Consider the following 27285-nt stretch of genomic DNA (forward strand, 5'->3'; position numbering starts at 1 on the left):
TTAAAAATTTTTATTTTTTTTTTTTTTTTTTTTTAAATCCCCCCCCCGCCCCCCATATTTTTGTTGTCTAACTTTAGGGTGTTTTTTTTTTTTTAAAGTATCTATTATAGGTAGAAGAATACATGTTCTCTTTTAGTGAAGAGGAGCATGTTCCCAAATTCCTCCAACTTGGGCCGTCCACCCTTCCCTCCAAAACCTCAACAGCACAATAACTTCTTCAATAAGCTTCCACTGAACATACCACCCACTCTTCTCTCTCACCAGCAAATTATAGATGCTCAGTTCAACTTTCAGAATGCAGCGTAAGTACAGTAAGATTTCAGAATGGGATGCGATATGTAAAAGGCCTGTGCTTGTTAAAATTGATAATGGTTGGAAAGCATAGGTGATCAAATGAAAATAATTCTTATAAAAATTAATGTGTTGCAGTCAGATCAAAGCCCCAAAGTTATCTTCCTTTGAAGGAAAGTACCTCCTCTTCGTGGGGAATATTTTTTTTGATATTTTAACAAGCATGATCTTTTTAGAGAAATAATTATTGTAAGAAACATGGTTTTGCTCTAGATAGTATGCATATTTTGGTATACTTCAGTGATGTGTGAAAATACTGGTAATCTACAGAGGGTCTTTGAGGAGCTCAGTTGTAAATGTGCTTGGAGGATGAGATGGGAGGTGAGGGAACATTCTGAGATGGGGTTATATTTTAAAGCCTAAGTGTACTCTTGAGGTTCCCATGTTAATAGTTTTCTTTAGTTAGTTTGCAACTTAAGTTTTAGAGGTGTGCATTCAAAAGTGATTGTCTCACTTTTTTATTTTAGTAGGTCTTGTCTTCTGAAAAGTGACTTATTTTCCTTTTCAAACTATAGAGCATGCATACCACTTATAGTTAGAGGTGCACTGATGCATATCGTAAAAGGAAAATCAACATTATCGGCAATCGGCTTTTTTTGGCTGATGTGGCCGATAATGCTGTTGATAAATGCCGCAGGCATGTGCACAGCTGCAGCATGCACGCAGCCAGGAGTGCAGTCTAGCAGCTTGGAGAGCAGCCTCTAGCTGGTAAGTCTGTTGCGAGCGAAAGGCCGTGGGGGAGGGAAGGGGCTTGAGGGTGGCAGAAGGAGGCCCCTGTGGCGAGGGAGGGAGTGGGGCTGGGGCAGGTGCTGCACAGCTGGGGCGGGATGTGGAATGGAGCAGGTGGCTTGTGGGGGGGGGCAGTGGCTCCTGCCACTGCATGCGTCCCCAGGGAAGGCATAGGGGGGAGGGGAGGTATGCCCCCCAGATCTCTATGTAGGATGAGGGCAGGCTGCTGCTGCAGGCTGGAGCTGGAGGCTGTGCCACACTCTTTCCAGTGACTGCACTCAGGCTGGGTGGGGCAGGTGGTGGCGGTGCTGGGAGAGGGGGCTTACAGTGAATTTTGGGGTGGCTCTAGCCCCTCCCCAGTGCTATCACCCCCCCACCTCCCCCCGGCTCAAGCACAGGTGCCGGGAAGAGCCTGGAGCAGCCTGTGGCTCCAGCTCACAGCAGCAGATGGTCCTTGCCCCATGCACAGATTTGGGGGGCACATGTTCCTCCATGCCTCTCCCAGGGGTCTGCGCAGTGGTGGGAGCAGCCTCCTGGTTGAGCCATGGCTCCATCACATGCACCACCCCAGCTGTCTAGCGCCTGTCCCAGCCCCACTCCCTCCCTCACTGTGGAAGCCTTGATCTGCTCCCCCCTCTCTCCCAACACTGCCCCTTCCCAGCAACAGGCTTACCAGTCAGGTGCTGCTCTGTAAGCTGCCAGGCTGCATATTGGCAGTCGGATCAGTATTGGCCAATACAGCTGGTCAGTAACTGGCCTTCAGTATCAGCCCAAAAAAGCTTTATTGGTGTGCCCCTGTATAGTTGGGATTTCCTGTGTTTTATTGTTAAAAGTGAAACCCCCCTCAGCTCTTGTATGAATAATAATCATGGACTGTAGTCTTTCCAGAGCACTCTTGAGTGGGAACCTCACAGCTATGCCAGCTGTTTCACCGCAGCCATTGGCTTATGGAAATGGCAACTCCATACGTACTTCGGCTGCCTCCACAACATTTCGGGGTAGGAAGTAAGTATTTGTTAGTGTATAATTGCTTATGATTGTAATGCAGAAAAAGATGTTTTTTTTCTTTGGTGAACAATGTACAATTTCTTTTCAAGGGGCATCTAAAACAGTGTTTCTCAAAATAAGATACATGGTGAAGTTTTAGAACAGGGGTTTTCAACCTTTTTCAATAAGTGTATCCCCAGTGGCTGGGTGGGAGAGGGACAGGGGTTGGTGGGGGAAAGGAGTGGTGGTGGCCGCATGTGGAGTGGAGACAGCATAGGGTGGTAGGTGGCAGCATCCATTGCGGTGTACAAGCTTCCCCCCACCCCTCCTGCAGCTGGGCAGCGCCTGTGTGGCCTGCAGAGGGGCGCTGTTGCCCTTGGCCCGCCTGGTCCTGCTCCTGGGAGACGGTGGCATGGGGTGGTGGGTGACGGTGCTCTTTCCCCACCTGCCCACGCATACCCCCTACAGCCTTCCCAAGTCCCCCCTAGGGGTACACATACCCCTAGTTGACAACCCCTGTTCTAGAAGGTATGTGAGAAGGTAGACAAAATATATATAGGTGAGGAGGAAAAAGAAGCAAAACAACAATAATTAACAACAGCAATATTTTAGCATATTGAAGAGGTTACAATAAGATTGTAGTGACATAAAATGATTCCCTTTTAATTGTCTTTTAACAATTAAAGAATCATGGGGATATGCAGCAGTATAACAAACCTAAAAAGGAGTCTGAGACCCAAAATAAAAGTCTGAGGACCACTGATCTAGGTTACTGAAGAAATTACCAAGTAAGAATGATCTGATAAAACATGTCCAGGAATAGTGTTTAAAGCATTCACATATCTATATGCAAAAATATTATCCTAGCAGAAAAGTATTTAATATATATTGTTGTTTTCTCTTATTTTCTTTTTAATCTGTCCTGACACTTCACAATCTGCTCATTGTAGTACTGGCCCATGTTTGGGAAATAGAGGGGGAGCTATGCATGTGCCTGACTTTAATACATGTTAATGTCAGTAACTTGAGAAAATTTGAGGGAGGGAAAATTCAGGCTTAAAATGCAACTCATGTCTTGTACATTTCATGGAGATTCCAATGGTTCTCTGTCAGAGAAATATTGTGTATGCCACTATTTGCCTCAGCACTAGAGAGTGTAGTTAATTCCATTATTACAAATGTCAGTGCAATTGTAGTATTAGTTATTATCATATATATATTTCTTACTTTTGGAATCTTGTGCATAAGTTATGTCTATTTAAAAAGGAAAATTAAAGTTTTTTTTTTTTTTTTTAAATCCATTATTTTAGTTTTTTTGAAAAGGGGAACTGCAGATGAAAACTTGGTTTTGCTTATTCTGGCAATGAGGGCAAGGTTTTCTCATCTCCTCATGCTTACCAGCAATAATTAATCAATCGGTATGTGTTAGTTCAGCTTGTTAGTACAATCTTGAATAATTGCATGAATCAGATGACAGGGTAGGGGCCTTAAGAAATCTTGTATATGGGGCACAATTGCCTTTGTGCTATCTTTAGGGACTTACCAATCAAAGTGGCCAATGGGCGAGTTCATGGGCTAATTCTGGTGCTGGCCACCATTTTTGTGGGCTTATCATAGCAAGCCCCCACCCTCCCTGCTGATTGGCTGAGGGTCCCTGGCAACCCTGCCCCTTACTGCTGATTGGTTGAGAGGGCTGCTCTTCATGTGGCTCTGCCCCTCACCACGGATGGGCAGAAAGGGTGGGGTGTGTGAAAGGCAGCCCTTTTGGCAAATTAGCAGTGGGGGGGTGGGGTGCCTGCTGTCCTAGCGGCTCCCTTTGTCCCCTGTGGGCTATGAGGCTGCGCCATAGCAGCCACTGGCTCCCACTGTGGAGCCAGCCTTTTATTTTTTTTCAGTAAGTTTTTTCCCCAGCAATTCTGCATAAAATTCCAGAAACCACTGTTTTTCATGGTGTTTACAGAAGCTGCTGTTCATGGTTTCCATGAAAATCATGTTTTGAATCTGGCTGTCTTGGACCTAACAGTTACATTTGTCCTCAGAATGGCAGATTAAGGCCTTGACTTAATAGTTGCATATGTGCCGGCACAGAACACCACTAATTTCAGTGAAGTTCCATATGAGCACAGAATACACACACTTGCTCTGTGTAGAGTCTAGTACATTAAAGCGTTTGTATGTTTAGAGGGAGTTGCAATTAGTTAGTGACTTTCTCAAAATAATTTTTCTAAAATTGTACTAGATCAGTTCACCTAAGGGCATGTCTATACTGTCCCCCTGCTGAGTGTGGAACTGCTGCTGAGAAACAAGCCCTGCCCACTTGCTTCTACTTTGCCTGTCCAAGTGAAGCAATTAAGCAGAGTAGATTGGTATAGAGGGGTCCTGAGTGTGTGTTCCAGTCCTGTTCTCAGATTCTCCCAAAGCAGCAACTTTAATGTTAATCAACTTAATATTTCTCTTAGTATTACTGCAGGTCTTTCTCATAAGAGCATTGTCAGATGCTGCTGGCAAGCAACAGGATGAAGTCTAAGGCCTTAAGTCTTCATTTTGGGTTCTCCTCAGCTAACCCTTAGCTAATTAATTGTTTTCTGCCTGAGCTGTTAGGCTAATATTTTTTATGCCAACTTCTCTGTACGTTAATTAAAACTATACTTATCATGTGTAATCTTTTGGTTGATGTTTATTAAAAATGTTAACTTTCATTGTATGTTTTCTTTTAAAGCAGTGCATTCCAGTTTTCAGATTTAGTGCTTACAGAATGTGCAAATCTAGGTCATTCTCTTCTAAATGAGTTTTTTTGAATGCTATAGTCAGAACATCTTTCTTTCAATACAAACTTGTCATAATGAAGAGTTTGAATGCCAATGTGGTATATGTAAGACAACTAGATCACTTACTAATGTGTACATCTACTCCTCACTTAACATTGTAGTTACATTCTTGAAAAATGCAACTTTAAGCAAATCCAGTTATGTCACAGTAGTTACCTACTAGCAGGCGGTGGCTAAATAACGTTATAACCCAACATTACGCGATTAAGAAAAGTATGTTCTCTAATAGATCAGCAGTGTAATAACTAAACAACGTTAACCAGGACAACATTAAGTGAGGAGTACCTGTATTTGGATCTCTTAAATTAGACTTAATGCCTAGATACGGTACATTTGTGTTTGAAACCGAGACATTAACTTTGTGAGCCAAATTGATGACTATATTAAGCAATTAAGATCTGTCAAATGAATAGAAGTTCTTTTTTGCCCAGATTACACATTTTACTGTCTGTACAATCTAAACCTACACAGCCAAATTCTCCATTTTGAATGGCTTTTGTGGTAAGTTTCTCTTTCTCCCCTCCCTAACACTGAATTTATCAAGTTAATCACTGGGTATACACAATATACAACTTCTCACTGCACTCCTGTTTATTTAACTTATTCACTACTCAAAAGTATATTTATTATTTCAGGAAAAAGTATGGTTACTTTTTCACAAACATAACTTGAACAGATTTCAGCTTGGTTAGTCATATTCCGCCTAGCTGAATTCACCATTCAGTTTAATTTGGCTATGATATTCCTCTTAATATTGCAAAATGTACATTTTTTTCTGTTAAACAGTTTCTGTATTCCACTTCCAAGGTAGCTGCCCTTAGTATTTGGACTTCATTGTAATTAAATTAATTATTGGATATTGGTATATGTCTGAATTGCAAAGTACTATATATAGGTATATATCTAAGTTACAAAACTATCCTGTTTTTTGCAGGAGGCTAAATGAACAAAATGTTCCATACGATGTCAAACGGCAGCGGTTTCATTCACCCCATCGTGACTCAACTCTAGTTAACCAAACAGTGCCTTTACCAGAAGAACGTAGATACTCCTTCCCAGGATCAGTTCCTTCACCATTGTTTCATACGCATTATCTACCAGATTTGACTGGTTGTGTCCCTCCCTTGCAAGATTCATTTCCTGACCCTATAGAAACTACGCTTCCTGTGGCCAAAGATAAGGTAACACTAACATTGGCTAGAGTTTTACTTTATTTCTGGGAGAGTGTGTGGTCACGTATATACAGGTTTTTTTCCTGTAAAAAGCATCTATAAAGGGAAAGTTTTAATACCATCAGTTTATTTAAAAATGGCTGATTACATAAAACTGAGAGCTAGTTATACTACTACTTATACTGTATTTTCTTACATGATCTCAAATACAGTGTGCACCTTTGTTTTGAAAGCCATAAAGAAGGAAAAGATCTTTCTTTGCAAATACTGCCAAGAGTGGTATTTTCCTGGGGAAAACGCCAGCTTTTGTAGGAGTAGGGGTCAAAACTTTGTGACTGCTCTGTTAACCCTCTAGCTGCAGGATGCCACTGGTGCTGCTGACTGAGCCAAGTTGTCTGACTCCTTTTCTCTCACAGCTGGTGGGCAGCTGAAGGCCTAATCCTAACCAGCAACATCTGTGGAGTCAGCTGAAGGGCCCATGTTTCTGTTTCAACAGGAGCCTCTGACCCTGCTTGAGTCAGTAGTAGGTTCTGCAATCTAAGCCTCTGCTGGGGGGCAGGGGAGGGAGGTGTCCACAGCCAGGAGCTAGGCAGCCTCATGTGCTTACTGTGCTCCCCCCTCTGCCACACTTGCAACATTACTTTCTCATGAGCTGCAGATACTGCTATTACTATATTTTCTTACTTAAAATGTTCACCCCAGTTTACAGCAGCTGATTTGTGAGGTTTGTATGGTGGTTTTTTGAGGAGAGAAATTCATTTTGTGGGCAAGAAAATGCAGTAGTTTGTGGTACTTTTACAGAGCACTCAGTAATATGAACTAATTTCAGTAATATGAACAAATCTCTTCTCAAGCTGGGGCTATTGTACCCAGTATGTTGGAACGTCAAGACAATTTTGCTATGGCAGCGTCTCTGCTCCTGTGTTTTGATATAACAAATTTAGAATGAAGCATGGCTGTTGGTATGTTCTGGCTGGGGGCAGACAATGTCTTAACTCAAATATACTCTTCTTGCATTTGAATCTCAAAATCAGCTAAACTGTCGCAGGCAAAAGGGCCTTCTCCCACCCAGCTGGACTGTTTCCATAGTGTAGCAAGAGAGCTGTATGAGGCCTTTTACTCATTCGTTGTTCCTCAGCAGTTTTGGAGAGGGAAAAGCATTTGTGCCCTTGACCTAGTCAGTGTGGGAGGAGAGCCACAGGGAGATAAGTGTCAGAGCCACAAAATAGTATCCTGCAGTGTGTTTTTTTTCAAGTGATGAGACTTCTTTCCAATGTGTAACAAAGAATAGGTGAAGTTCCCTGCATTAAAAATGTATTTTAAATATTTAATTTACTAATTTTAATGAGATAACAAGACCTGGCTTTGTACTGTAATTACTCAAATCCAAGATGAGGTTTTTTCCCCTCTGTTCAACACGTAGTTAGTAACAAACCTTGAAGCTGTGTGTCAGCAGAAAATATTAGTGGCCTTCCAGTCATAGCTTAGTCCTTGGAAGGCTGCAGATAATGACAGTCTGGGGTGAAATTGGCCTGCTATGAATGGACAACTCTTTGACACATTGTCCAAATTCAGACCTATAGAGTTGTTCCTATATGACAGCTCAGTGCAAATTTAGATGTGGTTAGCCTCCAGAACAGTGAACAGACTGGGAGAGATGATACTGACATTTTTATTGCTCTGTAATCAAGGTTTTATATGAAAAAAATGGAAAATATTAAACTATATAAATCACTGAAGAGAAAAAATGTATCTCTTTTAATTTTTTGTTTGTTTTTTTTGGACATGCCAGTTAAGTCAGCAGGTTCTGGAGTTGTTTCAAGCCTGTCAGCAACAAACCTGTGACTTGAACAAAAAAGAGCTCTGCCGAACGGAACTCCAGAGGGAAATTCAGCGAATTTTTCCACGTACGTTTTAAGCACTTGGCATACATTGAATATTCTATTTTCAGATATGTGATTTGGTTCAAGCTGAAGAAAGGACCCCAATTTTTTTTTTACCCGTACTTTATTTTGTTATAGAGGGCAGACTCTTTTTGGTTGGATCCTCACTGAATGGGTTTGGTACTCGTAGCAGTGATGGTGATTTGTGCCTCGTGGTTAAAGAAGAGCCAGTAAGTTCGTTAAAGTTGTTAAAACTGCATGCCTGTCTGTATGGCAAACTCTTTAAGAAAGCCAAATGTTCACGTTAAGTTTCCACTTTAAAAAGGTGTGTAGGATTCTGTGCCAAGATCTTTTTTAATACATGTGCTATAGTAAAAAGTCCTCAGGGCTGCAGTGTGGCTGGGTAGGATGTCCCTGCTTGTGTGGGGGGGGGGAAGGGTTCCCTGCCCTGCCTTGCCCCACCCCACTACTTGCTGCTGCCGGAGAGACTGGGATTACACTGTGGCTGGGCCAAGTGTTGCAGCTCCCTTCACGTGTAAGGGAAAGTTGAGGGCAGGGGGATTTCTTCTCCTTCCCATCAGCTTGCTGCTGCCTTGGAGATGATAGACTCTGCTCTGGCATGGCAGGGGTGTGCATGCTTGCCTGATCTGTGGTCACATGGTAGGGTTGGGATGCATTTGTCCTATGTTTAGTGCTGCTGGGTGGGGGGAATGAATCTGGAGCTCAGATCTGTGCCAGGGCAGGGATTTCTTTTCCAAATAGGCTTACACTGGAGTGGAGCATTGCACCCTGGGATGCCACAGGGCCAGAAGATGGCTATTGTACAACATACTTTGTGCTATATGTGCAAATTAAAGCTGGATAGCAACCAGCTATAAAGTTAGTATACATTTTTGAGGCTAACTTTATAGTTGGGTGGACCTTTTTGTGGCATGATAGGCGCTTTGCACACGTAGTTAGTCTCAGTTAATTGTGCTGTTAAGCGGCAAATTGTGCAATGCCTGTAATGTGTAGAGGGGGCCATTGTGTTATGAGAAAACTGGACCAAATGTTCCAGTGATGCAAAACTGATCAGTGAATTGCCACAGGGAGAAACCTTTATTATGCAATTTCTTTTAAGTCAAATATAGTAAATGTAGGTTACTGTGCATAGAAAGAGGAAATTTGAATATGGGAAATTTTAAGTTCTAAGAAAAGGCAAATCAAAAGTTTAATTAGATTCTGTGGTGTTTTTTGTAACTACTGTAATTAAAATGAATTATATAAATATCCTATTCCTTTAAATAGGGGCTTAGCTTTGTTTTCTAGTTGTCTGTTGTGAAGTTACATACATGATGATTAATAATTGGTATGAAGTATTTGGTTTTTGCCAAAGAGAACATAATGAAAGAATTAATATCAAGTTCCCCAATCTTGCTAATGTAGATTTACAGCAACGTTTCTTAAATTTGCCAGTTGACCATCACTATTTAAAAGTGACTATTTACAAACAATAAAAGAAGTTTAGTGCAGGGAAAAATACTGAAGGGGTGATTGGGTCATGTATTTCTGTTCTGTAGCCTAACTTTAAGTTTATATTTCAGGTAAATCAGAAGACTGAAGCAAGGCATATACTCAGCTTAGTCCAAAAACTCTTCAGTACTAAACTTTGTAAGTCCCAAATTACTATGCGATGAAAAAATTATTGATAACCCTGGAAAAAGAATAGCTATTTAATTGAGATATAATCTAGACATGTATATAGTTATATCATTATTATGTTAAATAATATAGGGTCTCTTGTCTGATGGAGAAGGTACAAGTGTTGAGAAGTAATAATATTTTAACCCTGAAATACTGGAGTCAAATCTAGAATGTGTAAAACTCATTTTAATTGTTATGAAACTCTACCCTACAGTGCAGAAGTGGCAATTCCTGCTTAGGAAAGTTCTGGGAATGCTCAAAAAAAAAAAAGGGGAGGGGTCAGAGGGAGCAGTACAGCCATATAACTTACTATTGCATACACCCATAAAATTATGCAAATAGAATTAGTCATTTGCCAGATCCTATTGACATAAATATTAAGATACTGTTTAAGCTGCTTTAAGCATTCTTGACAGCCTGTGTGGGAGCAGCCCACTTTCAGCTGTTCATATCTCATTAGGGCTTGTCATATTGTTACTCTGAGTCTGTGTTACTCAGAGTCTCTTCAGCTGTTTTTACCTCTTTAAGGCTCACTACACTAGTAGTTGCCATTAATAGTAACTTTGAAATTGACAAGACCTAGTCAGTTTTAGGGCTACAAATAAACCAGTCCTGTCAGAGGCTGAGAGGCTAGAAGGATTTACTCACCCCACATGTTGTGCATGTTTTCGGATTAGCGAATAAGCCTGCTGTGTGTCTTATGCTGCTTTTGCAGGCAATCTATCATCTTTAGTAGCAGCAGTGTAATGAACCAGTTTATCAAAACATTTTGCATTTCTTTCCTTGCATAACTGAATATTAATGACAATCTGAGAATTGTAATCTTGTTGTGTAACCATTTATTTTGATCCCATTCTGTATCTTGATGAACATGTGCTCCAAGTTTATGAATTTTGAAAATTTAGCCATCAGTGGGCTACGCATGCCCTTCTGCTTCCTCTCCTAGAGATGTAAAGGACAGAATGATTCCAGTCGTCACTTAATTTCTTCTTGTTGTCAGTAAATCTCTTAAATGGCAGAGAGTCAGAATGACCTCATTACTACTGTAGTCCTTTCTGGATAAATTTTAAGGCTGTGTACTGATTGTGCTTTCTATGCACAGGTACTCCCTCTGATTTTTTTTGTCTTTAGCTCATTCAATAAATAAAATGGAGAACAATATTATGGATAAATTTTAGACCAACTGCTGTGGTACTAGGACTAATAAAGGGCTTGAAAATGCCAAGTTTTAAAGCCTGCCCATCATGTTATAAAGCAGTTTCTTAACCAACATAAGTGAGAACTGCCTTTTCCTATAGCAAGAGGCAAGGATTTCTTAGGCTGGGTATCTTTTATTGGACCAACTGCATAGCTGAGATAGTTGGACAAACTTTCAAATGCAAGACATTCTTCATCAGGTCACTGCTGGAGAATGTCTTGCATTTGAAATCTTGTCTTGACTCTATAGCAGGCATGCAGTTGGTCCAATAATAGATATCACCCTTAGAAATCATTGCTTCTCTCAAAATTCTTAGACTATCACTGCTACAACATCACTGTAACACTAACATTTTCTTACAAAGCATATATCCATGCAAAATATGTGCTTTGCAATTTTCAAATCACATCTGGGAAACCAAGAAGCCACATTCTAAGCTGTGTTTTATGGAGAAATCAGGAAAAGAGTGCATGACTCCAAAGAAGCTCCTATTTCTTCTTGAAAATCTTATTCACTGAATGATTCTTACACAAAAGGATCCACTCTGCTTTCTTGAGAAATGAAGGAAGTTTATTTGTGTAAGTCTGCCAATAATATTCTCAGATATCCATAAGTTTTCTTTAGGACATACTTTTGGGTTGGGATCAGCACACAGCTTCCAGGACAGCATTCTCTTGCAACAACAGCAGCTCCTACTTTGTGCAATAAGTCCTGCAAAAGGTCAAAGTTACTGCTAAACATAGCCCTCAGGAACCTGTGTTTCGAGTTTCTTGCATTGTCATTGGTATCACAAGTTCCCAGGGATGCATAGGAATAGTTCTTGACTTTAAATGCCATGGAAGCCTTTCTACAATAGGAAATAATTCATAGTGTCCTTAAAGTTTTATAGCAAATCTTGAAGACATCGGTGAAAGTATGCCGTAACGTGTTTTACTTTGTGTACCTTTGTGACTTCAGTATCTTGAGTTGTTCATCAGACGATTCCAAATTTGACTAAGGTTGCCCTATCAACAAAACAAGTAAACCAGCAACTTTCAGATGCTTGTGAAAGACCCTGACACTGGCTTTGGCATCCCTTTATTGGTGAGAATGACAGGAATATGTGTGTTCGGGAGTGTCCTCTACTACACCCATGCCTTTTAAGGTTTTGACAACAGAGATATCTAGGAAGGGTTAAGACACCCATATGTCAGTACCAAACCTGTGATTCCCCCTTGGATGCCCAGACTCATACAAAATGTAGTAGAGCCAGGAGTGACACCTGGCATGCAGGTAGTTTCTATTTTTCAAGGGGCATAATAATCCAAATTCTAATAGATAATGTCTTCAGTGTTTTACAGGAATAGAGAGAAGACCAAGATTGATTTAGTTTACTCTGTGCTGATCTAGTGGCACTCTGCCTGCCAGCGGATGTCAGTCAATGATCTGGCAGACCAACTAAGCAAAAAAAGATGTAATTGTTAGAAGTGATTTCTGAAATACTTAGTTTTGTCCCAGGCTTTTCACAAGTTGGAAGCTCCTCAAGTTGACCTCTTTGCAAATGTGCCCCAGCCTCTTTGCTGGAGGCAAAGGGTGTAGGAATGTAGTGTGTTCATACCTGATGCTTTTGTCATCTAATGGTCCTGTCATCTGATGCATGCACTTCTTCCATTTCCTTTCATTCCAAAAGGTGGTGACTCAGAACAGAGCATAGCTGATTCTTTTAGTTCTTATGTTGTGGCATCAGTTCTGGTATTCAGATTTTTAATGGAGTGCAGATCATCTTGGCAATAAGTGTGGTTACAAAGGAAGCTAATTATGTCAATCCTTAGGATATCGATACATAAGAGGGGTGCCGGCTTGGCAGCATCTCTGTGTTCTCACTTTCTTCAGAAGCTACCTGCTGCTTACTCGCCAAGAATGGGATCCATAAGTACAGATAACCAGAGGAGAGCCTTCTTGAGACTGATTATTTGAGATATTCTGTATATGTGGATCTTACAGCTTGGAAACTTGAACCAAGATTCTGGATGATGAAGCAACTTGATTACAGATGGGGTCGCTTTGCACGTTTGCCTCTAGGGGGAGTGCCAGGGTATGTAGAGTGCTCAAAAAATGCCACATTTCTGCACAAAACATATACACACATCAGGATAGAATGGGAGCTACATTACAAAGTATCTTGAAGATCTGGTTACAATGAGACAAGTATCTGTTCTTTTCCAGCTTTATTCCCATGTTGCTGTATCATTTTTTTTCAGAAGAAAAGGTATCTTTCCAGTTGGACAGTTTTATAGCATCATGCTTTTTTATTAGAATTCTTATCTAACTAATATTTAAGTGTTACTTGGATTGCATGAAATGGATGTGTTGGCATCTTGTAAATCCTTTATGACTAGACTTGTTAAGGAGACTTTCCTTTGAATCTTTTTGTAGAAAAACAGTATATGTGCCCCTATCTTAAAAACAACTGTTGCTAATGCTTTTATCTACTTAACTGGCACTGAATACAATGACTGCACTAAAACTTTCCCTTATTCTTATGGATAGTTTTGCCCAACAGAGAGAATCTGGTTTGGGCTTCCATAATCTCAGCCAATGCCAGAATAAATTAATACATTTTATCAGCTTCCTCCTCCAGCCCTAAACTCTGATATTGGAAATCACATGCTGGGATTTAAAACGGAGAAGTCTATTTAGCACTTTCTGATGGAGGATAAAAGACTCAATGGCCACGTCTATGTGAAATGCTGACTGTGAAGTAGCGTTGCATGGCAGCAACCATGACGCAGTGCTGTTGCGCATTAGTTTTGGGCTACTACACAGTCAGTATCATGAAAAAGCCATTCATCAGTGCTACTGTGCAGTAATTTGGGTTACTGCGCAGTTGTTTAGTACTTTTAGCCCTTTATACAGTTGTTTAGTACATTTAGCCCTTTATACAAGTACTAAATGGCTGCACAGTAATGACCGTGCAATCAGTGTGTCCTGTAGATGCAACCATTGTGTTGGGAAGAAAGATACCTGTTTCAACTATTGCCATATCTGAGGGGGAAAAGGCTGTGTTAATTTAAGATTTCTTTCAAATGACCAAAGATTAGCTAATACCATTCTTATCAAAGGTGTCACAAAACGTGAGTTAAGGCCATCTTTTCTTTAGAAGCTGCAATAAGGCCATTAACCTCTATAATGTATCAAGTGCCTTATGTGGTTAAGATCTTCAGCACTTTTTCCAGAGATAAGTGAAAGAACCTGTCTTTCAACTGGGCAGTCTTCTATTAGCTCCAAGACTGAGAAGGAATTGAAAAGAGTTAGTGTTTAATCTATAGCTGGATCTTCTGATATATTCCAGGATTTCTTTGTTAGACTGAAATACTTGTTGAACTGTCTCAGATCTTTACCTATCTATTTTTTCCAGTGGACTTCCCCACCCCCCCATTTGTCAGTGACTATTTTATTAGCATTATTAAAACTCAGCTACAGCAAGAACAGAGAAGAAGAGCTTCTCAGCCACTTTAAAAAGTGGGGAACAAGTTTATTGTATCATCTTGTATGAGACCACATGTACATGCTCAGATTTGATATGTACATCTTTCAACATTCATACCATAACATTTCTGGCCCTACCCCTTTGGAAACTTGCGGTGTCACTTTTACTGTAGCTAGCAATCAGTAACTTCACATGATTTGGATTTCAGAGATCCTTCTTGGCTATTAAAGTCAAATCCTTCTTACTTCTAGTCCTACCTCCCTTCCCCTTTTCAGGATTTCTTTATGAGAATAGCTTGAAATAAGAATGCCTTTCCCTCCTACAAGGGGACACTATAGAAGTTCTAAGTGGCTTCAACGGGAAAGCATTTTATGTAATGTACTTTTGAATCCCAAAGAACGATGGCATCTTTGTCCCATGCTGGATCTTGGGAAACAAAATTTGTTCACCAATGGATTCATTTCTGTGTACGGTCTCATTTCTGTATTCCCGTACCTTTCTATGTAGGACTTATTTAAAGCTCTTGATTTAAGAGATACAAATTTCCATGTCTCCAGTAGACTATTTGATACAAATGCTTACTCTTTGACGAGGACCACTCTGTTATAAGATGCTTCTTTTTCACCTTTGTGCAGCATCAAATGTGTGGTCCATTCCCCTTCCCCTCCCCCTTTACAAAGTGGCTGTTGGTTGAAACACACAAGGCAAGAGATCTCCATCTACCCTTTAGATGACTAGGTAATTAAAGGTCCCTGAAGCAAGAAACTTTCCTTATTTATAGCAAAACTACACCCTTCTTTGACAAAATAGCTCTTGGGCTGTACCAGGAGATACTGCTTCTGGCATGCTCTTAGCAGACCCTGTTCATAAGGGCTACCTTCATCTCAAATTTAGACAGAAAAGAGGTAAGTAAAGACAATATTGTTTTTCTTTCTCAGGCTAATGAGGTTGATAGCCTTAGTTGCTAATGTAACATTTTTATGCTTGTTGACATGAGAACTTTGCAATATTGATTAGCTAAAAAAAAAAAAAGAAGTTCTAAATCCAGTACACAGTAGGCTTTAGAAATGCTCCATTTTTCAAGGATTGCTTCTGTATCTATGGAGTGTAGTCCTCTATAGCAGTGGCATGAAGCACGTATCCCTTCAATTCTATATATCTGTGTAGATATATATATGCTCAGTCATGCCAGATCAATCATACCAGATCCTTCCGTAGTTCCTCACAGTCAATCTTGGTCTTTACCACGTCACATAATTTTGTGTCATCTTCAGATTTGGCCACCTTGCTACTCGCCCCCTCTTCCAAATCATTTGAATGTGTTAAACAGCACTGATCCCAACACAGATCCCTGGGGGAACCTGCTGTTTACTTCTTTCCATCCTGAAAACTGACCATTTACTCCATTGGAGTAGTCCAGGGATATGGTCTACCCCAGTAGAGCAGCATCTGGATTTTCAGCTACTTGTGTTTTCTGTAACATAGTAAATATTGCACTGTGCATCTGGCATCCACATCACCTGTTAATCCTGGAAAGGCAGTTTTCCAAACCCTATTTAATTAGGACTCTCGTCTTCCTTCCTGAGTATAAGTACTGTTAGTCAATCTATTTTGAGCCAGCACATGGATTACTTGTGTATAACTTGAATTGTTCATGATGGATTTTCATTTTCACTCTCTTGGCATTCCGCACCCTGATTACAAGGCCATGGAGTACAGGGACAGGACCTGAGATGGTTGGAGCACTGTGCTCTTGTGTAGCTTTAGCCTTGCAACATTTAGGAATGATGTTGGGAGAGGAACTGTTTCACTACATCTTGCTAGTCAAAGTGTTATGATCTGACCTACACAAATTGGTGCATACAGTGGGTGTAAATATGCAGAGTCCCTTTTGAACATTGGTTACAGGTTAATAACTTTCATGTTTCCATAAGAATGACCAGAAATGACGATAGTGGTATCCAGAGATGCATCTAATAATACAATCCCAGGACATCCATCTTTGTTATCCAGGATATTATAATCAAAACTACATTCAGATCTGGTTAAAGGGATACTGTCAGTTAATTTGTCCCAAGATGCAAATTTTGAAAACAAGTCTTTACAGATTCTAAAACCAAACAGACATTTTGCTTTTTTTTTTTTTTTAAAGGAAAATTAATTTTTAATAAAATAATATGATCATACAACATAAACCTACAACTTCAGGTTGAATGTCAATATAAACATTCTAATAACTGCTTCCTACTCTATTCACAATCCTGATTGAGAGAAATACGAAACAGTATTATAATGATGAGTAAGGCGAAGATTATGATGGAGTGGTAAAGATAAATGCAAAATAGTCTTGCCTTTAGCTTGTCCATAAGTATTACTCTGGTTTAATTGACATAAGTAAAGTGCAGTTGGGTGTTAAATGTTTGGTATGGATGACCTGTCAAGTTAAGTGATCCCAGGCTTACTGAAATAGGGCAGATAATTAAAAGACCGTTACTCCATTTCCCCCAATGGTTAAGACAGCTCCTTTTGCATTTAGTGTTTTTCTGTCTGCCTCCTGATTCCCAATGAAAGAGACATGCTTCTGAGGGGGCAAATCCTATTTCTTTAAAAACAAAGTGCAGCAGCAGTCCTTCCCTTTTGATGGAAATGTGCTCTAATTATAAAATTCACTTGTTCTGTATAGTGATAAGTCTGGTGAATGTTTCTTGGAATATTCTCCAGTAATTGAATAAAAGAATTTCAAAGGGAAGTTTAAACATAGTTTATTTGTGTAGAAGAATATATGTTTTTTTATGGATTAAGTATAACAGAGTCAAAATATTTAGCAACATGCAGAAGTAAAAAATCATGAAAATGGAACTGAAATGATTAAACTCTACATAGGCTGTTCCTGCCTATTTTTGCAGCTTGATGCTAGGACAGGGGTGGGCAAAATATGGCTTGCAGGCCAGGTGTGGCCCACCGACTGGCTGGATCCAGCCTGTGGCTTTCCTGTGGCACTCCACATGGGGCTGAGCCCCACCCAGTCCCCCTGGGGCAGCTTGTACCATGTTCCCGCCAGCCTAGATCCTGGCCAGCATGCAGCTTTTGGCAAGGCTTTTCCCAGTGCAGCTGTAAGTAGCCAGATGGTCCTCTTCTCCCTTCACCTCTAGCGGGAGCAGCTGGACTGAAGTTTTCCTCCCCTTCCCCCGCCTGCCTGCTTTCCCACCTGGAGCGGCGCAGCAGGGCCAGGAGTGGGAGGAGGAGGAGCAGCTGCTGGAAGCGAAGGGAGCACAGCAGCACCCAGCCAGCTGTCTACTCTGGAAGTAACCCCACCGGAAGCAGCGTGCTGGCCAGAGCTAGCGCTGGCAAGGCTGTTCTGCTCCCCTTTGCTTCAGCTGTGGCTGCTGCTGCTAGTGCTGCTCCTGTAGCATCACTTCAGGTGGACAGGCGAGGTTCAGGCTGAGGCTGGGGCCAGGGCTGACGGTTGTGGGTGGGAGCATGGCTCTGGCTGTCCTGGGTGGGGCTCAGTCTTGTGTGGAGCACTGCAGGGGTAGGTGCCCACTAGGCAAGCTCTGTTGCATGTACCCCCTGCTGCTTCCTCCCTCCCTTCACCCTCAGCTGGCTCCCAGGCAGGCTTCCCCACCCACCACATGCATACATCCCATAGTCCCCACCCTTCAGGGCAGGGTGTGCAGGGGGAAGATCATGTCTGTCCCACTCCCAAACACTGCTTCGCACCCTCCCAAAGCACCACAGAGAATTTTGGTGAGTTGGGGGTGGCGGGAGAATGCTGACTTGGCCCATGACACCTCATCAAAACTCCCTATGTGGCTCTTGGGCCCAAATAATTGCCCAGCTGTGTGCTAGGCCATATTGCTCTTTCTCAACATGGTTTTGGCTTGGCTTGTAGTTGTTGGGTCCCAGGCTACAGTAGGATTTCTCCTGTGAATAGGCACTTCTCAATGTAGAGATTCCGCTATTTACATTTAGCTTTTCTTGTATCTTATGTACTAAAATCCTTCTGCGAATTCTAATTTTTAAGTAGGTGTGAAGTTCATTTAATTTTCACATGATAATAACTCTAGATTGTCTTTTAAGTGATAGTTGTTAATCCTTGTAAAAGTTCATTACAGGGTTAATTAACAGGGAAGGGTAATTCATCACAATAGCCTGAAGTTTGGCAGAAGACAGGGTAGAGATGTACCTTATAAACTTGCTGAACAAGAGATGCATAAGCTTTCGTGAGGAAGAGTTCACTTCATGAAATGTTTGTAGGGTGCATTTCTATTGTATCTCATCTATTTCATTAAATTACTCTAGCTAAATTCACTAATAGTCTCTTGTTCACTATAGATAAACAGCCAGCTTGACTTTTACTCTAGTATACGTTTTTTTAATGTCGGTATTTTGCAGGAAACTTACTGCATTTATTTCCCCTCCCTCCTCCTTTCAGCAAGCTACATTGAGAGACCTCAGCTGATTCGAGCAAAAGTGCCAATAGTGAAATTCAGGGATAAAGTCAGGCAAGTATCTTAATTTAACATTCTTTCTTAGACCTTGATGTGTTAAAGTAATTGTACTTTGCTCATGAAATAGTTCCCTTAAAGTTTTTTGTTCATATTTGAGATTTATAGCCATATCACAGGTTTGCATTTTCTCAGCTAGCACTGTAGTCATATTGGCTCATTTCTTTTATTGCCCAAGGCAGCCATCATAACTGGAATGCTGCTGTTTCTATGATCTGAATGAGTATTGTTATGTCACAGAAACAATCTGTTTGGTATTTCTGAATTCTTTGCCTCTGTAGACCTTCATTAATAAATACCTTGCCACAGGGAAGAAGTCAGAGAAAAAAAATATTGTTAAAAGCAAATTTGCTTCTTGTGTAAACTGATTTGTCAAGAATTTATTCACAGCTCAGAGTTAGTGTAAGCTGTCTTCCTGTTATCAAGCAAGCATTGTTTTTGTAATAAAACAATATCTTTTTATTTAGTACGTAAAAATCTATGAAGAATCTTTTATCTGAATGGTATTCAAAATTAATATTTCAGGCCCTTTATAGGGAAATGATTTGTTTTGTAGCAAATGTTATGATTTATCGATGGACTATGTAATGCACTACTGAAAGAAGGTACTGAAAGTATGTCTAAGGCATGGATATGTTAATGACTACTAGTATTTACCTTTTATATTAATTGCATTAATGCCTGTGAAAATAATACTAGAAATATGAAGGAGTGCTGAACTAGTATACTGTACTAAATTTCTGCATTCTGTTAATCCATTTTAGTAGTCAATACCCAACTTTTTACTGGATTGGAGAAAGCACATAATGGTCTGTGAATAGTACCCGAGCCTTTCCATGTTTCCAAGGCCACACTTTAGAATAAGACTACGATTTGTATAACCCTTTCATGTTTTGATATTTAGGTACAGGTTTCCCTCGACTTAATGTGAGTTCTGTATATGCGAATTCGCTCTTATGCGATCACCCTTTTTATACCCCAGATTCGTTATATGCAAGGTAAATTCACTCTTATGCGATCGGCTCTGGGGCTCCGCTTGTGCCCACTCATCCCAGCTCCTGGACTGTGCTGTGCCATGGTGCAGGCAGGTAGTGTCAGCTGCTCCCGGGGCTGCTGCAGCAGGGGCTGGGGTGAGTGGGGAGAAGTAGAGGTAAGTCTGTAGGGGAAGGGTCAGAGGGAGGGGTGTGATGCAGCCCGTTGGCTACTGGGTCTGCCGCAGAGAGCAAAGCGGAGGAAACTGTGGGTGCCTGGTGTGGGGCATGGGACAGGGGTGTGTAGCTCTTTGTGCTACATGGGCCCCGGGTGGGCTGGGGGACCACGCTGGGCTCTTCCCAGGGGGCACATGCCCCTGGATCTGCATGCAGGAGGAGAGCAGGCTGGGGCTGGTGGTGGTACCAGGCTTTTCCCTGTGCTTGGCAGTAGTGCTGGGAGGGCAGGTTGGGGTGGCGCTACAGCGAATTTTGTGGTGGCAGCAGCTCCCCTCCCATTGCCATGGCCTGTCCCGAGCACTGGGGAGAACCTGATGCCGACCTTAGCCTGCAGTGGCAACCTGCTTTCCTCCTGCGTGCAGATCCGGGAGCGTGCGCTCCCCAGGAAGAGCATAGTGCAGCCCCCCAGCCTGCAGCCTTCCCAAGGTGCGTGTAGCAGCAAGATCTGTACCCCCAAACTCTGGTGCCCCACACTTACTCAGTTTCCTCTGCTTTGCTCCCTGATGCAGCTCAGGAAGCTGCGGATGGGCTGTGCTGCACCCCTTCCCCTCCCTGCCCCTTCCCTAGTCCCAACCTTACTTCCTCCCTTCCTCGCGACTGTGGGAATGTATCCCTATTTCTTACACTGTAAACTGGGTTTCCTTTATGCAAATTTGATTTATGTTCAATTTTCTGGGAACTCATGTACTGTATAAATCGAGGGAAACTTGTATTCTTAATAGGAATAGTTTTTGATATGAGCTCTGGTGGCCCCACTTTTCCTCCTCCTGCTCCGCAGTCTACTTGGCCATTGAAAAAGGAAAAAAAAAAAAACTATTGGACTAGGCCTTTTAAGAGTGGATAGGATCAAAAAGCCTTACTCTAGTACTATAAAATACATCATCTCTGTTTTCATTAGTGCTTACCTTCCTGTATTGCTGTATTTTAATCCTGTAAAATGCAGAATACTTCAGAATTTACTTTTTCCACATATTTTAAGGTTCTGAATAGCTAGAAGCATTGGAGAAATAGGGTTTTGCACTGGGTAGGGCCTAAGACTGAATCATGATACTAAGATGATGTAAAATTAATACTCAAATGTAGGCAGTTAACTGTAGGTATAAATTAAATAATTGTATCCAAGTAGTGAATTACTTAAATGATGTGAAGTTTGTCCAAATACCACAGTAGGTAGCTTTTTATAGAAAAATTTAGTAGTAAATCCCAGGTACTTTAATTAAATGTTTAGGTTACTATATAAAAAAAAGCACCCTTTAAAAATGCCCAGTAAGTATGGATATGACATTAAACAAATTGATAAATTTACATCTTATATTATAAATTATGTATTATGAATACTTAAAATTTCATCTAATGCTAATGCAATCTAAATTATTATAATCTAACAGTGATCCACAAAATGCAAATTCTTGGTAATCAGGATTCAGAAGAATTTGCTTGTTAACAACTAGTTCAAGGCATAAACAAATTAGATGAGAAGCCAAGGCTACTGTGTCCCCAGCAGTTTACAAGAATGAAACCGTGTTTTGCTATTCTTATATGTATAATTGTAACACTGTTGGCCACAGTTAAGCAACACAACATATTTTGGTATATTTCCTTTCTTTGATTTGCTCTAATTGTAAAAAGGATAAGAAAAACTTGGTCACTTCACAACTTTCCTGAATGGTTTTAGTGTCTTCCCCATTTTCCCTGTTTTTCTCCTTCTGTTAAATTATCTTTCCCTGATCGTGTACTTTTTCCACCCTCACTTTATTTACTAAATACTATACTTTTCCAACTGTTGTCAGCCTTTTTCTCTTCCGCATTCTCCATTATCATATGTGTATGCATCCCCATTCAGAGAGCTTCAGAAGTGAGCAAGATACACAAGTCCATCTTCCCTCCACAACTGCTGGAAAAGGGACAGTGATGGAATTCCAGTGTGTGCACTATCTCACTAGCTTGTATAGGAACTTGATGTTTTGTGTCAATAGCTTTCAGATATCTAAAATTTGCAACCTGCCACCCAGCTTGCATACTTGGTAGCTGAAAAGAGAAGGAACATTTACCTTCTCTTTTTCCTCTCCTATTCCACAGCTTCCTGGATGCTGCATGGGTGAGGAAATATCCCTGCTATTCAGCCCCTCGTTCAGCCTTCATTTTTGAGTTCTGTTTTCTAGCAAAGAATTCCAGTGCTTGTTACCTGCCACTGCTCGGATCTCTGTTAAACAGCAATAGCGTAAAGTTTACTTAATATTTGTTGGCACCTCTGTTGTGAAAAGGTTGTAAAAGCTTCCTGTTCACCTTGCTTGAGTGTGCAGGCAAATTTTTCAAATACTTGCTGCTTTTGATAGATGACCTTGGCTCCCAACTACACAATGCATTTTTGATTGTATGGTTATAACACCTGTTAAATTCTCATATTACCCATGCAGTAGAACTTGCTTAATTAGCACTCTGATAAACATCAGACTTTCTTAATGGGGTTGATTACTGGGGAGCAAATGTAGTTCAGTGACTTGGAGCTCTATGTGCCAGTTACATTTCTGGTGGTGTTTGCACACTTACCTATAACAGCTAACTCAAACTTATTAATTTCCTGTTCCACTGATATTTTATTTTTTGATGCTTTACTACTCTCTTATGGCTTCTAGAAGAGTAAGACTTAATCTTGATATAATTAGCTAATAGTATAACACATAATGTAGTGGGTTATTTTAAAGTGATTATTGAAGTAGAGTCTTTTTCCAATGTAGAATGTTCTGCAGCTTCTCAGAATTGATAGTTTGTTTAATTCGCATGCTTGTTTTTCCACCAGTTTAAACATTTATAAGATTAAGTTTTTATTAGGGGAACATTAATAGAATATCAAAGGAATCCTTTGCCAAATAAAGGCTCTGTGAATGAGATATGGGTGCTAAAAATAAAGCATGGTAAGGATATTTGACTGGTAAGTGCGAACCTCTAATGCAGGGGTTGGCAACTCCTAGCATGTGTGCCAAGAAGGCATTTTGTTTGGCATTGATGGCTGGGAAGGGGTCAGGGCTCTCGCAGCTCCCCTACCATCAGCCCCAAGGCACTTGTCACCCGCTACCAGCAATGAGCCAGGCCAGGGCTCCACAGACCTCAGTACAGCTTCTTGCAGCTTCCCTGCTGTGAGTAGCCCAGGCTCCGTGGTGGGTGGCAGATGCCTTCCCAGAGCCCAGGCCAGCTGTGGCAGGAGGCTGAGAGGTGCTGCTCCAAAGTTTGCTGAGCCCTGACCTGCCTTGTTGCTGGTGGCAGTTGCACACGCACCTCAGGGCAGATGGTGGGGAAGGGGCTGGTGCTGCACTGCTGCAACAAAGGTCGGGCCCCTTGCAGCTCCCCCATCTGCCCCAGTACACCAACATCTTACAAGTCAAGGTTGGGGTGTTTTTGGCACTGGCCAGAAATGATGTCAACCCCTCCTCTAGTTTAGGACTAGTGCATACAGCTAGTGTACCCTTTCTGTTACAGACTGAAATGCTGCTATACTTGGTTGACTGTAAATGCAGATGTTGTTAATCTAGATCATTTGACTCTCATGCTGGTATTGCAATTACAGTTTTTCAGGAAGTAGTAATAGGCGTGGTGTACTTTTTTCTTGCTTTATGCTAATAACATGAAAGATTTTTTTTAAACATTTTGCACACTAAACTAGTACCACAGTGGAGATTTTTTTTTTAATAGTGAGTCTTGTGTATTTTGCACAAAAGAAGTAGTCTAAAGTGTGTCATTGTGATTTCTAACCGGAGACAAATACGAAGGATACTAAAAGTGTGACAGCTTCATTGATGAGTTCCAAAAGGAGGATCAGTTGAATCTGTATACTCATAAGATGGAAAAATTTGCACTTTTCTAGCCTCTTCTAGTTGTGTTTTCCTTCTGCTTTCCTTAGGACTATACTCCCAACTAAAACTTCAGAGAATCCTAAATGACTCCAAAAGATGCTTCATCACATTTCATCAAATGTGTGTTTAGTAAATGATCCTATATTTTAAGGCTAGTCAGAGGAAAGGTAGGCTGATATCAAAGAAGTAGTAAGCTGCCATTTTTGCCCTGTTTTTGTCTAATTGATACAACTCTGTTCCAACATTGTTTGTATATGACAGTTGAATTCAAGCCCACCATTGAGGCATGAAGAGTAGTAAAGCAAATGGCTTTCTTCATGGCCTCCTACTTTTTATTGACCCAAAAAGCAAATGTCCAGAGGTTCCATTAAACTCACGTTTCCTGTGAACAGATTAGTAGTGGTGTTAGCATTGTCATTAGATAGGTAGTAAAATATACAATATATTCAGGTTGACATTTTTTTTAAATGCGTGATAAAATTTGATTCTCTTTTTTTGTTTTGTTTTGTTTTTCCCTCCCCATAGCTGTGTGGAGTTTGACTTGAATGTAAACAATGTTGTAGGAATAAGAAATACATTCCTTCTCAGAACCTATGCATACAGTAAGTTGTCCTTATTTTTATTTTTCCCAGAGAATGTTCTCTCACTTGAAAGTAGCATTTCAGTCTTGATAGAAGCTTCTGTCATTAAATGCATTAGAATCTAGTCCTATTGAGATGTTACCTCTTTTAATCTTTAATACTAAGATAACTATAATACTTCTTGTTTCTTGTTACCCACAGATCTTAACAGATCAAGTGTATGGGTAGAACTAATGTTTAATGTAACTAGTCAGTACTTCTGTAACTTGCAAAAGTTTCAAGTGCCACAGTTTAATTCTTCTGTTACGTTAAAGTCCACAGGTCCATTTCAATGGTTGCTTCAGCTTGCTTGCTGTGTGAAGGGCAGAACTAGGTCTGTTGGGCACTGGTAGCAAGTGGGAGCACTTCATTTCTTGATAGCTGTGTCCTTCCCTCCAATCTGCACTTTCTCTTCCCCCATGGCAGCTGGGGTGTTGCACAGACCTTACTGCTGCAGTTCTGTTTTGGGTTGGTTTGTTTGTCTGTTTGGTTTTGTTTTTTTGGGGGGGGGGGGATTCCAATTGTTTTCAAGGTTTAGGCTAACATTTTGGTTCACTGAAGTTTGTCTAATTCCCAGTCATATCCTAGGGTTGTATTTGGGGAGATTTGGCTCTTCTGTTCCGTTTCCCCTGCTAGGGCAATTGGAGCAGCTGGCATCCTTACAGGCTTCAGGAAGAATTAAACTGAGAAAAGCCAGAGGCAAAAGAAAGCTTCTGTAAGTATTTTGGCCTCTGTTCTTGAGTCTGATTGGGCAGACAGAATAGCTCTGGGTAGAATGCCATCTCTAGTTGGAACCAGGATTATGAGGGGCAAACTCCCATTTAAAGAAATCATAAAATCAGAGCTCATCCTTGCTCACCTTCAGAGAAGGCAACAGGAAGGATAATTTGCAGTGCCTGGTTTTGGTATTCATTTTCACAAAATGCAAAATGCAGCTTGGCAAATGAATGTAGAAGACCAAACCATAGACACACCCTAATTCAGGGGTCAGCCAACCCAGCACCCGTGCCAGAGCATGGCACGCGAGGCCATTTTGCTCAGCATGCCACAGCTGGATCAGTTTCTGGGTAGCTGCCACTGGCCACGGATCCCAGGCTGCTTGCAGACTTGAATTGAAGACTTGGTGCACTACTCCTGTGGATAACAGCCTGCTTCTGGTAGCAACAGTTAGCTTGTTTAATGTGGCTTTCATAATAACTATGAAGAACACAGTCGATCCTACTGCAAAGAAAATTTCTCTTGTCCTAAGGAAAGGAAAAATTTTTTGCTTTTTTTCCTTCTCTAACGTACACTGCCCATCTAGGAAGCAGATAAACCAAGACCTTCATGGCAAAAGTCAGATTAGCTGTGTAGCTCCTATACCCAGAAATAACCTATTTGGTGGGGTGATGATCAATTTCTTTATATGTGCAAATAATACATAAAGCTGCTTGTGGTGCCTTTGTGGGAGGTCCCAGGATGCAAAGTCATGAATGATGCAAACTTAAAAACCTGGGTAGGGTCCTTTTGTAGGTCTTCCTACATTTTCTGTTGCCATCTCTGTTGCCCATAGCTCGGGCCGGCTGTGGAAGGCAGCTGAAAGGCTGCAAACAGCTGCACTGGCCTCTTGATCCCCAGCCATGCTCCATGGTGGCAGCAGCTGCACTCACTGCTCCTGGCCTCTTTCTGGCTGTGCACCCCAAGGTGCACATGTAACTACTGCCTGGCTGGGGCTCTGGAGCCTGGTGCAGCTGCTTGTAGCCTCTTGGCTGCCTGCCACAGCCAGCCTGGGCTCTGGGCAGCTGCAACAGGCAGCGGGAAAGCTGCAGACAGCTGCGCCTGGGTCTAGAGCCCTGGTATTCTTTGGCTTTGTGGCAGTGGCAGATGCATGTGTGCCTTGGGGTGCTTGGCAGGGAAGAGGCTGGGGCACCACAACCCCGGCCCCTGCCCTGCTATCCATCCAGAGGCACGCGTGCACCCAGCACTAGCAACAAGAATCAGACCCCTCACTGCTCCCCTGTCCTCTGCCGCTTGCATGCCAAGTCAAGGCATGGGTTGAGGTTGGGGTGTTTTTGTTACTCCAGCCAAAAACGTTGCTGACCCCCTGCCTTAATTCTTTTAAGTAGCTTACATTCAGACCTATGCCATATTCCACATCCAAATACAAGCAATATAAATCAGTCTGAGATAAATAAAATGCACAATGTCTCTTCCCAACTCCAGCCCATAGGAAAAATGTCCATTTTTTTAACCAACTTAGTTTTAGAATATTTAGTATGCTCGTAAGTGGTCTTTAGCTTTCCCAAACAAGCTGTTAATGTCTTATGCACTTTGGAAAATAGACCTTTCTTTAGCAGCTTTCCACAGAACTGAAAGATAGGAAAATTATTGGCCTGTCATTGTGGGTCATCTCACCATGCCAAAATGTCCACATTATTATTTTTACTTTCTCTTGAAGGTTTTTATGCCTTGTCTCCAGCAGATCACTATGGAGCAATAAGCAGAACAGCAGTCCATATTTGGAAGAACCAGTTCACTTTGGTCCACTCTTTTTTCTGTCCCAGCCTCTATCTTTATATAGCTAGAAAGTTTCTCAGTTTGCTCTACTCAAATTTAACATGGTGTCATTGATAAAGATAATGTGGCTGTTTTTCCCAGTGGTTAAGGACTCTACTTTCCTAACTAAGTGGTGTTCCTACTATACAGTAACTGTGCAGGCAGCCATGTCCAGTTGAGTGTTGCCTCAGTCCCTTACTTTTGGCATGAGATATTCTGGGTGACTTTGGATTAAATAAATACAAACTGTCATTGTACAAATA

At 41.3% G+C, this 27285-nt stretch overlaps 1 protein-coding gene across 4 annotated transcripts in view; it reads left to right on the plus strand.

Annotated features, from left to right (window-relative positions):
• Positions 1-27285, plus strand: part of PAPD4 (poly(A) RNA polymerase D4, non-canonical) — a 117314-nt gene that overhangs the window by 16979 nt on the left and 73050 nt on the right. For 2 of the 4 annotated variants that reach the window (XM_019517740.1, XM_019517743.1), the window contains exons 2-9: positions 99-302; positions 1960-2085; positions 5830-6076; positions 7860-7974; positions 8089-8180; positions 9534-9600; positions 18736-18805; positions 24393-24469. In XM_019517740.1, the coding sequence (XP_019373285.1) occupies positions 148-302; positions 1960-2085; positions 5830-6076; positions 7860-7974; positions 8089-8180; positions 9534-9600; positions 18736-18805; positions 24393-24469 (949 nt within the window). In that variant the 5' untranslated portion in view covers positions 99-147. Of the gene's footprint in view, positions 1-95; positions 303-1959; positions 2086-5829; positions 6077-7859; positions 7975-8088; positions 8181-9533; positions 9601-18735; positions 18806-24392; positions 24470-27285 lie in introns of all 4 variants that reach the window. The other 2 variants (XM_019517741.1, XM_019517742.1) reach the window with 2 other exon arrangements.

The sequence above is a fragment of the Gavialis gangeticus genome, unplaced genomic scaffold (assembly GCF_001723915.1).
Source record: "Gavialis gangeticus isolate Ggan-Ray unplaced genomic scaffold, GavGan_comp1, whole genome shotgun sequence".
NCBI lineage: Eukaryota > Metazoa > Chordata > Crocodylia > Gavialidae > Gavialis > Gavialis gangeticus.